Source organism: Lasiodiplodia theobromae (assembly GCF_012971845.1).
Source record: "Lasiodiplodia theobromae strain AM2As chromosome Unknown scaffold_17, whole genome shotgun sequence".
Lineage (NCBI taxonomy): Eukaryota > Fungi > Ascomycota > Dothideomycetes > Botryosphaeriales > Botryosphaeriaceae > Lasiodiplodia > Lasiodiplodia theobromae.
In genome coordinates, this window is record NW_023336377.1 from 635,777 (window position 1) to 649,263 (window position 13,487).

The 13,487-nt window shown below is 55.4% G+C and overlaps 5 protein-coding genes across 5 annotated transcripts; 3 read left to right on the top strand and 2 right to left on the bottom strand.

Annotated features, from left to right (window-relative positions):
- Nucleotides 1-1,246: 1,246 nt before the first annotated feature.
- On the bottom strand, nt 1,247-2,898 carry LTHEOB_6112 (AAA family ATPAse; the record flags this gene model as incomplete). Its single annotated transcript, XM_035515333.1, has 4 exons — nt 1,247-1,711; nt 1,777-2,324; nt 2,411-2,630; nt 2,749-2,898. 4 exons carry the CDS (start codon nt 2,896-2,898, stop codon nt 1,247-1,249), a joined length of 1,383 nt encoding a protein of 460 aa, XP_035373243.1.
- A 1,112-nt stretch (nt 2,899-4,010) lies between these two features.
- On the bottom strand, nt 4,011-6,868 carry LTHEOB_6113 (Transcription regulator bdf1; the record flags this gene model as incomplete). Its single annotated transcript, XM_035515334.1, has 3 exons — nt 4,011-4,376; nt 4,424-6,668; nt 6,771-6,868. The coding sequence occupies 3 exons, from the start codon at nt 6,866-6,868 to the stop codon at nt 4,011-4,013; spliced, it is 2,709 nt and encodes a 902-aa protein (XP_035373244.1).
- An 845-nt stretch (nt 6,869-7,713) lies between these two features.
- LTHEOB_6114 (U3 small nucleolar RNA-associated protein 5) lies at nt 7,714-9,063 on the top strand (the record flags this gene model as incomplete). The annotated part of the gene is made up of 1 exon (XM_035515335.1): nt 7,714-9,063. The coding sequence occupies one exon, from the start codon at nt 7,714-7,716 to the stop codon at nt 9,061-9,063; it is 1,350 nt and encodes a 449-aa protein (XP_035373245.1).
- An 837-nt stretch (nt 9,064-9,900) lies between these two features.
- Nucleotides 9,901-11,746, top strand: LTHEOB_6115 (MFS-type transporter; the record flags this gene model as incomplete). The annotated part of the gene is made up of 5 exons (XM_035515336.1): nt 9,901-10,182; nt 10,244-10,329; nt 10,408-10,908; nt 10,962-11,223; nt 11,273-11,746. The coding sequence occupies 5 exons, from the start codon at nt 9,901-9,903 to the stop codon at nt 11,744-11,746; spliced, it is 1,605 nt and encodes a 534-aa protein (XP_035373246.1).
- A 346-nt stretch (nt 11,747-12,092) lies between these two features.
- Nucleotides 12,093-13,211, top strand: LTHEOB_6116 (uncharacterized protein; the record flags this gene model as incomplete). The annotated part of the gene is made up of 1 exon (XM_035515337.1): nt 12,093-13,211. One exon carries the CDS (start codon nt 12,093-12,095, stop codon nt 13,209-13,211), a length of 1,119 nt encoding a protein of 372 aa, XP_035373247.1.
- Nucleotides 13,212-13,487: the final 276 nt, after the last annotated feature.

Below are 13,487 nucleotides of genomic sequence, written 5' to 3' on the forward strand. Positions count from 1 at the left end.
ATGCTGCAATCGTCGGCGAGTGACTTCTTGATCAACATCACGTCATGATCTGACGCACGGAAAAGGTTATTTCGCACGCTGTCCATAGCGCTCGAGGCATCTGGGAATATGAATAGCAGTACGAAAGCATGGAAGGGACCATGGTTTTTCTCGAGCTTGGAGTATGAGCGGTAATAGTATATGAAAGACTGGCGTACGAAAGATACAGCGTAGCTTACGCTGTCTACCAATCTCATTGAAGGAGAAATGCGAGCGAGCCCCAAGGGATCCGCCATAATTGTTCGTCTGTATGGAAAAGAACAGAATTATGATATTTGAGCAGAGGTGTAAGATGAGAAGAAGGGACAAATGGCTTCTGGTGCAACTGCCTTCGAACATTTAGGGGTAAGCTTACAGCGAGGCTGAAGGCGGGGAAAAGATGAGGCTGCATGAAAGGTGCTACTATAAGTTGCTCAAAGCCCAATGACTTGAGAAATCTATGCAAGGCCACCCCGTTTCGGAATAGCAAGCAGAACCGAAAATGATTCGCGATCAGCGGCAGCCTTGCATGCTCACGAACCTTGCACGGAATTCGTCTGCCGGTTATATTCTAGAGCTGCTGTCCTGACATACATCCGGAACTTGTTATTACTAACTTCCTTGGTAAGTATTGACGACGAAGGGCTGATCTACAGGCTTTAGATCTGCGACATACCAGTCCCAGGAGAATGGGGTGCGCGTTTTCCTTTTTTTTTTTCTTTTCTTGAATTACAACAACGTATGGGTAGTTGAAGCTATCGTCCGGACAAGAATGTCGAATTAAAATTCTACATACGTCCATCCGCTTAATATATTCTTAGACAATAGTCAAAAGTATCCTCTCAGAACTCACGTTTCAAATAAACTCGTCGTCGAAAATGTGGTATGTCAGTAAAGTATAGCGACGTCTGTATATAGCGTACGCTGTTCACTGCTGGAGGCTCTTTCATCCCCGCCTTGTCTTGTTCAAATCCAGGCACTTGGCACCAAGAATAGCAAATTGCAAGTGATATCTCCCATTTCTCTCGCATTACACATCAAGGAAAAGAAAAAAAGAAATTTAAACGCCAATCCCAGCTTTTCATACCTCCATCTTCAGCAAAAAAAGGGGGGGTACTCTTACATGCATTATAACCCATGCCACTCAACTCCGTCTCCTAACAAAATGGCAGATCATCTCCTCCTCCCCATCACCATCCCCATCACCACCAGTCTACAACGAACGCCCTCAAGCAATGAACCCACTCACCTGCGCCACCCCCTGCGCACTCCTCCCCGCATCCAAAAACAAGCCCTCACACTCCTCCACATCCGCCACGCCAATCTCATCCCTACCACCAACCTTTGCCAGGACCTGCGCGGGCGACAGCAGCTGAAGCGCATACCGCAAGCTGACCTTGACGCCGAGGTCGCCGACCTTGGAGAGCGCCGCCTCGTCGATCTTGAGCGACTCGGTGCGGGCGCGCGTGCGGATGATCTGGCGCACCTCGTCGGGCTCGTAGGGGTGCGTGGGGATGATGAGCAGGCGGGCGAGCAGGTCCGGGGGCAGGCCGTGCGCCGAAGGAGGCAAGATGTTCTCGGCGCCGCGGACGGGGCAGAGGCCGCGGTTGGAGGCGAGGATGACGATGGGCGAGATGGTGGATTCCAGGGCGCGGTTGAGGAAGGTGAAGGTCTCGAGGTCGAGCATGTGGACCTGAACGAAAAAAAAAAGTCAACTCTGGTACATGGATGGCGTCGTGAAACCAAGGATGAACTTACCTCATCGATGAACAAGACACCAGGGACCAGCTCCGCCACACCCTGGTCGATGTACTTGTTTACGACCTTGTTGATCTCCGCCCGCAGCTTGTCCGTGATCTCGGTCTTGCGCGGCTTCATCAGCTGGCCCATCATACTCATGATATCCTGGCCACCCTGGGGTCTTGCGTTCGCAATGTCCAGGTCATGCAGAGTAACATCCTGGACAACCTCCTTCTTCTTGTGAACATCGCCCTTGGGCACAGGCACGTACTCCTCAGCCTCGAGGTCGAACTCGGTGGCATAAGCATCCGAGCGGCCGACGCGCTTGACGGCGCCAGTGTTGGCCTCGATGTAAATGACATCACCCAGGCGCACGCGCTCCTTCTGGATAGCCTCGTAAATGGAAGGGTCCAGGCGGAGCTTCTTCGTGCCCTTTGCCGACTTCAACACGATGATCAGGTGCGAGATGGTGCGGCCGTAGCCGCCGAGCGGGTTCTCTGCCTCCTCGGGCGTGAGCTCCGTAACCTCGCCCTCGTACACCTCCTTCGTTTCGCGAACGCGCAGACCTAGCCCAATCACACGTCAGCAGACCATACTTCCCCAGGAATTCCTCGTCAGGTGCACTCCCCGCCACAAAAACCACACAACGTACCGATAGCTCTCCGGAAGCACTCCATCAGCGCCTCCGTCTTCTTGACCTCCGCCGAGTATATCTCGCTGCCGACGATCGGGCAAAACGGCACCTTGGTTCCCAGCTCATGCGCGACGGCCAGCGCGAGCGCCGTCTTACCGGTTCCAGGTCCACCGGCTAGCAGCACCGCCCTTCCGGACATCTTCTTCGCCTTGATCAGGTCGACGACAACGCCGCATGCCTGTAAACAACACAAACATCAGCACAATCTGCCCCCGATAACATCACCTCTCTTGCAATCATGTCTGCCACAGCTCCTCCGGGACCAATGTTCATGTTGGTGGTGGGGGCCTCGTTACCTCTCGAGCAGCAGCCTGGCCGATGAAACCGCCGCTGGTCTTCTCAGCCGTGCCATCGGACCGCAGGCCGAGGCCCTTGATGTGCGAATGCGCGGCGGTGCGGTTCTCGCGCCCGCTGCCCTTAACCTCGCTGATCTGGACGGGCGCCATTGCGAACGACGACGGAGTAACGTGCTTGGGTGGATTGCGAACGAGCGGGGGAGTTCGAAGCGAAGAGCTTGGATGAGACAGCCGGTGCGGAAATATGAGTTCGGAGAGAGGGAGCGCGACGCGCGAATTGAAGAGGGTGGTAGAGAGAGAGAGGTGTGGTCGGTCGACGGAGCTGTGGTGTTTGGGGAAGCTTCAGAAAATCGGCGCGCTGAAGCTGGGGCCCAAGACGCGGATCGCGAAACCGCTTTCCGCTTGCTCGCCCACGCCAAGACCGCCTCGGTTTTTGCTGCCTCCCCTCCGCTGACGAATCACACACTCGACGCCTCGCCTTACCACCGAAGCTTGCGCCTCAGCTGCGGCTGCCGCTTTTTTTCCCTTGTGGCGCCGCGGCTCTTCACTCGGCTTCAACAAATCAATTTTCATACTGACAAACATCCCGCAGGCACACGACACGCACTCGACTCGACACACGCTCTCGCGAGACCGCTTTGCTTTCGTTTTATGACTCGATTTTCGCTTTTTTCTTTTCATCATCATGATACTACTATTTTCTACTCTCCGTTTGCCCTCGAGCCATGTCTGCTTTCCGGCCTTCGTCGTCTGCGCGCAAATCCGCAAATCCAGTATGCCTATTCCCATGGAATGCCCATATCGCCACCAATATCCTTTCTACTGTACAGAGTGCTAATGTTGTGCCAGAATTACCGCAACCTGAGCCTCGTCGAAGGACGCCCAAACCTGCTCATTCCAAACCCAAAAAAGCTTCTCGCCGCACCCTCGTCACTCCGACTTTTGATTTTTCTTGACCAAACCTCGTAAACGTCATCCATCATCAACCCCAGCCAGGGAAATAGCAAGGGGGCTGCTCGACCTATGCACAAGAACAGAATAAAAAAAAGAGAAAGAGAAGCAATAAATCGGGGGGAAGAGCGAGAAAAGGTGTTGTACACGGCAGACCGACGGGAACACGGAATCCCCGACGGCGCTTCACCAAGGCACCTCGCATCGCAAAGCTCGGCCGAAGGACCCAGTCGACCGAATAGGATCGCAGAGCCGGTACAAACGGATCACGCAAGGCATTCAGCGGCATTTCAGGCCAGCGCATGGCTGTCTTACTCCTCTTCGCTCTCCGATGCACTCGACTCGTCGTCACTCGAGTCGTCCCTCTGGGTCGTCTGCACAGGCTCTGGCGACTGGTCGGAACTAGAGCCACGATTGTTAAAGTTCTGGAGGCGCTGCTTAATCTCTGCAATCGCCTGCTCCTGCTCGTGCTTGCCCATGGGCTTGTTCTTTCTGGGCTGCGCGGCAGTGTTCTTACGAGAAGGAGGCTCATAGTCATCATCGTACGTCGCTACGGCAGCTGTGGCTGTGGCGGCGGCGGGGTTGACCGTCTTGATATACTTAAGCAGATCATGCAACACATCGTTGGGGATGGTGTCGATGTCCAGTTCGAGCTCGTCATCATTGACGCCCTCCAACTAGGTTAGCAGCATTCGCGGGAAAGTGGAACGTGGGGGTTTCTTACCTGAAGAGCAGGCACTCCATTCCGGATGATCTGGACTGCCTTTGCCATCTGGACCTCATCCAAGTTGCTGATCGTCTCGGAGATCAGGCGCTTCTCCTCAAAGGTGATCTGCCTCATCTTCTTCTTGGGTTTCGCGGGCACCGCGTGCTTCGAAAGCTTCTTCGACTTGGTCTGGCTCTTATCCTTCTTCGAGCCCTTCTTGGCTGCTACCTTGGGGGACTTGCCCTTCTTTGCCTGCAGAGCCAGCTGTTCCTGTGTCAACTTCATGATCTGCTCGGCAATCTCAGCCTGTCTCCGCCTGATTTCCTCTTCGTTTTCGTCATCGTCGCTGTCCTCCTCCTCGTCATCCTCTGACTCCGAGGCCGGTTCTGACGCAGGCGCGTGCTCCTCCATCCACTCGGTCTTCTTGTCCCACGTTTTCCTGTACACCTCCTCGAGCATTTTGCCCATCTTGTTCACATCATCACCCTCGGGGTTGAACTTGTAGCAATTCGCGAAGATGAGATCAAGATCGATCTTGACGTCCTTCGCGTTGGTGTACTCACCACGCTTGAACCGTTGGTGGACCGTGCCCAAGTCCATGGGCCTCTTGATTATCTTCAGGTATTGCGGGATGTTCAGAGCGACAGGATCTACAGGCTGGAGGAAAGGGTACGAGAAATCCCGGTACTTCGGTTTCATCATCTCGTTGATGACCATCTCCGCGAACCTTAGTTCGAGCTGAGACTTCTTATTCTTCGGCCGAGGGTTGTTCGAGTAGGGCAGGTCCTTGGGCGGCGGGCGATGGATCTCCCGCTTGGGACGTCCGTCGCCAGTTGACGAATCTCGCCGGATGATAGGAGTGCCATCAGCCTGAAGAGCGAAAGTGGCATTGTTCGAAGTCGAATTGGTCGGAGAGTGCACCGGGATGTTGGGACGAGACTCGCGGCGGGGCGGTTTCGCGGAGCTCGACTTCTTGGGCTTCTTGGGGAGTTGTTCTACGTGCGCGTCCCTCCCGGGTAGCAAGTGCATGCCACGCTCAAACCACATCTGCAAGTTCCAGGCCGATTGCGCGATGGGATGCTGGGGACCATTGAACAGAACGCAATTGTCAATCATGAGGTAGAAGTCGTCCATGAAGGCATCTACCGACTGGTATCGCCTCTCCTTGTGCTTTGTCTCCAACGAACTCAGGTCCATGGGTCTGGTGATGATTTGAGGATAGTGAGGGATGTTCAGCGCAACGGGGTCCACGGGTTGCAGGAAGGGTACCGCCGGCTTCGTCTTCTTTGCGCCGCGCAGACGATCCATCAGGAACTTGTGTTGCGCCGCAGTAAGAGCCTGAGAATCGTACTTCTTCTTTTCGGGCGCATTGCTAATGGCAGGTGGAGTCACTGCCATGTCTGAACCCGCCGACGGCGGCACATCGCCATTGGTAATCGGCGGAGGTGGCTGTTGCTTTTGCTTTGCCTCGCCGCTCGCATTGGGTTCCAAAGACCCATCTGCAGTGCGCACGCGCTTCGCCAAAGGACCATCATCGTCGTCGTCATCATCATCCTCGCGGGGACGAGTCTTGGTTGCCGACGGCGCATCTGTCATCTCCTGGTCTGCGATAGCAGGTGCTGCTGGTGCCGTAGTAGGATCTGGCTTAGCGGCAGCGGGCGTTTGCAGCGCATCCTCTGCAGGTGGCGGAGGAGGGACCAGATCGGTCGGCTCGTCCGATTTTTGCACATCCGCGGCAGCAGGCGCGTCGGTCGTTGCAGATTGCGTCTGGGCCTCTCCATCCATCTTGTCCTTGTCCTCCTTGTCCTCTGCGGGCGGTGCGCTGGGTTGCGCCGGGACTGAAGACATGAGATCTTCGGGCGCGTCCTTCGCGCCTTCAGGCTTTATAGCAGACAAGGATGTTTGTGGTACCGATGCGGAATCTTCGCGCACGTCCGAGGTCGCAGGCTCGACCGCAGACGGGAGCGAGGTAGGCGCGAGGTTTTCGGGCGGTGCGGGAAGCGACGTTTGCTCGAGCGACTGGTCGGCGAGGAAGGGCGCAGTGGGCGCGATGCCACTCTCGACGTCGGTGATGGGGTCGGCGATGGAGTCGGCGAACGGATCTTCGTCGTCGGGGTGCAAGTCGGCACCGTTCACGGCGTCGTCACCGTTTGTAGCAGGCGTTGGCAGGGCGTCTGACGGAGCATCGGCGTCGGGCGCAGGAATGTCAACGTGGTGAGGCGCGGGATCTTCATCAAACAGCGGATCATGCTCATTTGCGATTCTGCAGAATGATTTGTTCAATAAACTACATGCGCCAGGATATCCTGAAAGACGGCGGACGCGGAAACTAAAAGGCAGACAAAGGCAGGGAAGAGCGACTCACCCGTTGATGTTTGCATCCAAGGCCATCGCGTCTGCAGATGGAACGGGTTTTGGCTCCACGGACGGTTTGTCCATTGCGGGCGAAGTCATCACGGCCATGCGACGCAGGTGGGGGCGGACAGCAGCACTGTGGATTACGCGACGACGCGCCGACACCACAGGGCTGTTGTGTGGAAGCTAGCGCGTTGCAGGATTTATGCGCGCACAAGCGAGCCGGGGGGTGGTGTTGTGGGTGCAAAAGTTAGGACGCGCTAGGGCGGTGACGCGTGGTTGACGGAGCAGGTCGGGGCGGGTGCGCGGTGACGTGGGGGTGGCTGCGACGCGCTTGAGACTTTGCGAGGTCGGAAAAATCGAGGTTCAGAAAGGCTCAAGGCGGTAGACGTATTAAATAGCTCCCGGGCCGAGTGAAACCGCTAGAGGGACGAGCGCAGAGGCCACGTGACCTTTGCAGCCTCCCGCAACAAAACGCAGCGGGACTGACGGGGCGACGGCGAACCGCGGACGAGCAGGGCCGGCGCCGCGGACAGTGGCTGGATGATGCAGGCGGCGCGCGGGCAACGCAGCGGTGCAGCGAGGGTGTGGTTGGTTTTGTTGTTGCAGACCGCGATGTGGTCGCGCAGCGTGCTCCAATCAGCGGACGCGAGTAATGGGCGACGAGAGGGTGTGTGCGCGGGCGACGTGCAGGAAGGTGCGAGCCAGAACACCAAGAGCTCAGCTGGCGAGGGAGGCAGGCGCCTGTTAAAAAAGCTGAGGGCTCCTGCCGCGCCCGAAGCTGTGGCCCCCTGACGCGGTTGCGCTTTGCCCGACCCGGCCTAGCGCGCCCCCGTGCGCGTTATCTAATCCATGCCGCTCGAAAAAAGCTGAGATAATTTTTCGATGTGCCGGCACCCAGCACACGGCGCGCTCCAAACCAACCGCCCTCCCAGCCGTCCGATTTCCTCACCATGCCTGCTGCAGTGGCTCAGCGCCGCAAGGCCGCCGGCCTGCCCACCCCCAGCGCGAAGAAAGCACGAACGTCCGCCCAGCCCAACGGCACTTCCGCGCGCAAAACCGGCCTCGCCGCCCTTGTGTCCGCTGACGGCAAGCGCGTCCAGGCAACCACTACCAATGGTGTGAAGGGTGCGAAGCAGGACACCGCCGACGAGGCGCGTGCCATTGTCGGTCACGGTGACGTCGACATGCAAGATGCGAGCGCCGACGCAGTTGTGGAGATCTCCAGCGGCGAAGAAGAAAGCGACCTCGAAGACTCGGCGGACGAGCACAAGGACGAGGCTGCCGATGCAAAGGCGGGGGCCGCCGACGCTGAAATGGCAGACGGCGACGAGGCCGAGCCACCATCATTTGGCGAGCTGCTCCAGGCTAACGCACCGGAAGTCGTCGACGTTGAGGCTACTTTCCAGGATCCCAACCAAGATTCCCGCGCATTGGCACCAACAAGTGGCAACAGGGCGCTGTCGGCCCCTTCGGCGACCTCTCTCGGTACGGTTCTGACGCAAGCCCTCAAGACGAACGACAAAGAGCTGCTCGAGTCCTGTTTCGAAATGAACGACCTGAACAGCGTTCGGTCCACCATCGAGCGCTTGCCCTCAACGCTTGTTGCCAACCTCCTCCGCAGACTCGCTGAGCGCCTACACAAGAGGCCGGGCCGTGCAGGAAACCTCATGGTCTGGGTCCAATGGTCTATCGTTTCACACGGCGGATACCTTGCTGGGAGGCAAGACATAATGAAGGAGCTCGGCAGCCTCAACCGCGTCATCAAGGAGCGTGCAAGCGGTCTTCAGCCGCTGCTCACTCTCAAGGGCAAGCTTGATATGCTCTCGGCACAGCTGGAACTGCGGAGAAGCATGCAGAAGGCAGCCCATATGGACGAGGATGACGAGGAGGAAGGTGTAATCTACGTTGAGGGTCAGGATGAAAGCGACTCTGACGAGGAGGCGGCTACCGACAAGAACACCAAGGCTATCACCGACAGCAGACCGCAGAAGCGTGCCAGCAAGTTGGGTGATGATGACGATCTGGAAGGTGTGGAGAGCAGCGACGACGACGGCGCCATGAATCTCAACGCGGAAGAGGAAGAGGATGACGAGGGCAGCGAAGACGAAGATGTTTTGGATGACGAGGCGGAGGAAACGGAGAATGATACTGGCGACGACGAGTCTGAGGACGATCTGGAAGAGGTCGACGACGATGATGGCGAGGATCTTTCCGGAGACGACATGGAGACGCCGAGACCTACCAAGCGTTCTGCAGCTGCACAGCGCATGGGCTTCGGCAGTGGCAGGAGACGCCGTTGAACATGCTTTTTCTCTTTTGGAACCGCTCCGTACCTCTGCACAAAATGTACATCAACGTTTTGCTCGAGTTTCCCCTGTTACGACGAGCGTACCGCCCTCTCATCAAAAGCGGCGTCTTTCTGGATACATTTATTTGATATCATACACCACGAGGATATGAGTGGGCGTGATGTCCAGGCGTTCATCGGGTAGGATCGGAGTTTGCTCGCTGGCTTTGGGTCAGCACCGCTTGGCTAATGGGCTGCATAGCGTTGGTCTTAGATAAAGTTCTCGGTAACGCGTTGTCGGGGGTGGATAAAAATAAAAATTCTTCAGGCATCATTTTTCAGACCGCTTTTTCAACCATACCTGAACACCAAGAAGCGTTGTTTCTGGACACATCTCTTCATGTGCCAAGAGGGAGGGTAATGACGACTCGCGGTCATGACCAATGCCATTCTGCAGACCGCCCATTTGGGTTGCTGAGGTCCACTGGACAATCACGTGTTGTGGAGTCTCGAGCGACAGGGGACCAGTCAAAGGAATGCAAGATATCGGTCCGATGCCGGAAAGCGAGCTCTCACTCACTCGGTGTAGACTCCGATGATTTCATCCTCCTCAGCTCGCCACTTTGCCAACAACACTTCGGTAAACATCGCGGGCTGCAGCATCGGACGATGTTGTGATTCTGCCGTTCGGAAAATCCGGCATGACATAGTGGCTTGTTTTGACTCGGGTTTATCGGACTTGTGGAACGGAGCCTCCTCTTCCGGTCTTTCCCCGGGTGACATACAATAATAGCGGTCTCTTCCGTCGAGGATCTCGCTATGTCGTGCATTTCAGCCTCCTCTCCCTAAAATGTCATCGTCATTGGTCGTAACGACGGCGGAGCCAGCCGGCTTGCGAAGCGAGAACAGCAAGGATGTGCCCGTCGATCCGCGGCACAGCGAAAGCGAGCGGGACAGCAGCAACAATAATGCGAGAACGACGGAGCCCGGCGACGAAGCGTCGTCTGAAAGGATCCTGAATGCGTTGGAGGTGGACGATGCCGCGACATCTGTTGGGAAGAAGAGGGTTTTCAGCGGGGCCTGGCATGAGGTTGCTTTCATCGCGGTGGTTATGATGGCGCAATTGGTCACGGTAGGGCGTTCCGTCGTAACTGCAACAGGAAATTTCTCGGGATTGATCCTTCTGTTTCCAGCAAATGAACCTGGGCAACACCATCGTTCAGGTGCGCAGCGTTGCGCGTGGCCTCGGCGTGGGCGATGACGCTGCTCAGGAGTCGTGGTTTGTGGCCAGTTACAGGCGCGTTCCGCTCTCTCTTTATGTTTGTCTTTTTCATGCGTCGGCTGACAAAGGCTGCAGCATTACCGTGGGCGCCTTCGTTCTCGTGACAGGCCGGCTTGGTGATATTTACGGCATCAAGGTGCTGTGGCTTATCGGCTGGATTTGGTTATCGCTTTTCTCCCTCCTTTGCGGGTTCTGTGATTTCTTCGACTCCGATGTTGTCTTCGACATCTTCCGAGCCCTCGGGGGCATTGGCCCTGCGATGCTAATGCCTAACGCGTCCGCCCTTCTGGCCAGTGCCTTCAAGCCAGGCTTCAAGAAGAACCTCGCTTTCGCCATCTTTGGGGCGGTTGCACCTGGCGGGTACGTAGCCGGCCTGGCATGGGGCGGTATCTTCACCCAACTGGTCGGCGACTGGAGATGGACTTACTGGAGCATGAGCATTTTGTGTCTTGGCTCTGGCGTAATCGCTCACCTGGTAATCCCCAATGCGCTGAACATAGCCCATGGGGGGTCTTTCGACTACCTTGGAAGTGCGGTGGGCGTGTCCGGTCTGGTCCTCATTTTCTTTGCTTTCAAGTGAGTGCTCCTTATCCGAACCGTCAACGAGGATATTGTGCTAAATATTGAAGTGCGGCGCCTCTTTTCGGCTGGAGTGCAGCTTACATACCCATACTGCTGGCAATTGGACTGGTTCTAATTGTTCTCTTCGTCATTATCGAGAATCGCGTCCCGCAGCCTGTGATGCCCATGTCGATGTTTACAAAGCCAGCATTTGCAGCCGTCATGCTAAGTCTATCTTGCGGATGGATGAGTTTCGGCATGTTCCAATACTACGCACCTCAATTTCTCCTCCGTCTTCGTGGTATTACGATGATGGAACTCTGTCTTCAGGTATTCAAACTCCTTGGCCCTTTCCCGAACCTCTACTCACATTCAACAGTTCATACCGCTGGTTGTAGATGGTGCCCTCGCTGCTGCTCTAGCAGTTTATCTACTGCCTCGTGTACCAGCTTGGGTTGTCTTTATTTCCTCGATGATCGCCTTCTTCACCGGTCAGATATTATTGGCGCTCATGCCTGTTGATCAGGAATATTGGCCGATGACGTTTCCTCTCGTTGTGCTCATCGCATTTGGCCCCGATCTCAGCTTCGCCAGTGCGAGCCTGATCGTGAGCGATCAAGTGCCCAAGGATCAGCAAGGCGCTGCCGGCAGTTTTGTGAATACCGTGGTCAACTACAGCATTGGTCTTGGTTTAGCCTTTGCAGGCAATCTAGAAGTCAGAACTAACGACGGAGGGAAAGATATCTTGCAAGGTTACAGGAGCGCATGGTGGCTTGGTACGGGTTTCGCAGGGCTGGGTGTCTTGGTCACCTTTGCGTTCAGAAACAAGATGCAAAGACACAAGATCGAGTAGTCGTTGCACGATGTCAAATGCGCACAACAATAACCGAAGGTACAGCCATTGGAAGACCGGCGAAGATGTTCAGAGACTATGACTGCAGGAGTTGGTGGTTCTTCGAAGTGTGTCTCACACTTCTTTGTTTCGTTTTCCGAGTCCTGGTCAGTTACACAACAAACATGGGCCATTGTTTAGAAACACATCGACAATGTCTAGTGCCTGTCAACTCATAAAATGTTTGCTGAGTAACTCCTTAACGACGAGCATCATTCCCTTTCCTACACAAGCCCGAAACCAATTCACCAAACCCTTGTCCAGTACACCCTCCGTTCCCCCAAACCGTTGAATTGACGACTAAGAAATGGAAGACACCCGCCACAGGAAGATCAAGAGCGGTGCAAAGGAGCGCGTACTTGAATATGTGTCCTCTCTCAAGGAGATTAGAGAACGCACGCGGAAACTCTTTCGCAACAACAAGCTGGTCGAGATGATGTATGTCCTGCGTGACACAGGATTGACCTACCTTGTCAAACGTCGTGCTGACGGCCAAGTCGTAATGACTCCCAGGAGGAGAAAAAGACGGTCTAAGCGTAACACAGGCGCCGCGAAGGAGAAGTCTTCCCGTCACAACAACAGCAGTGCCTCGACCAGTTCTGGCAGAAGACATCGCCGCAAACACCGCCATGACCACCAAGAGCCTTACTGCCAGTACTGTGAGGATCGTCGGGAGCGTCGTGAACGGAGGCATGAGCACCGCGAATATCGAGACAGCCTCGTGCATCATCGGAAGCACTACAAGCACCGCGGTGGTGACGAGCATGAGCACGGTGCTCACCAGCATCATGAGTATACTGAGCATCCCGAGTCTTCATCAGTGACTCAACCCCCGGTTGAGTCCATTCGAAGTCCGACTGACAACAGCCCTATCACGGAGACGGAGAGGCCGGAGCCACCGTCTGACCGCATGACCCGCATATCAGACTTTATGGCACCTCGAAATGATGCTGCGCCATCTAAACCTGCAAGCTATTCAGACAAACCACTCCCTCGGCTTCCCCGACCGGAGCGCGAGTCCACCCGCATGACCCGCATGTCAGACTTCATGGCACCCGTAAGTGAGGCTGCACCATCTCGACCCGTAAGCTATTCGGACTACGAACTCCCTGAGGAGAGGCTTAGTATCTTCTCTGAACTGCACCTTGATGATGGTAAGCGTGAGCATAAACCTCAGTTTCGCTCTGCGGGTGAAATGGGTAAATCCGTACGACTGTCGAGCATGGCTTCTGTGGCTACTTTCAAAACGAGTCCCGTTGATAAGCCTAGCGGAGGCCAAGGGCTGAACAGTCTGATCCATCAAGAGCTGCGAAATGGTTGGAGCTCCGATGAGGATGACAGTTCTTCATCTGACTATAGCGATGATGAAGGCGACGAGTATGAAGAGGGAGAAGAGGAGATCATTGACCTGAATGGTGATGATTGAAGTCGGTAGAAAGAGAGCTGTTGTTTCTCTTTGTTAGTTACTTTATAGTAGTATCGAATATGCGAGATTCCTATAAAATTTCTTATTGTTTCCCTTCTTAACGGTGATATTGAATGAAATGTCCACCATAATACATATAAAGGGGTGCTGCAGCCGATGGCTAGCGCGAAGGATAGCAGGGCTCTAGAATATAGCGTAACTATGCCCCCAGCTTTGCTTCAGAAAAATAACGTATGTAGGTAGTTAAAGCTATCGTCCGGACGAGAATAACGAATT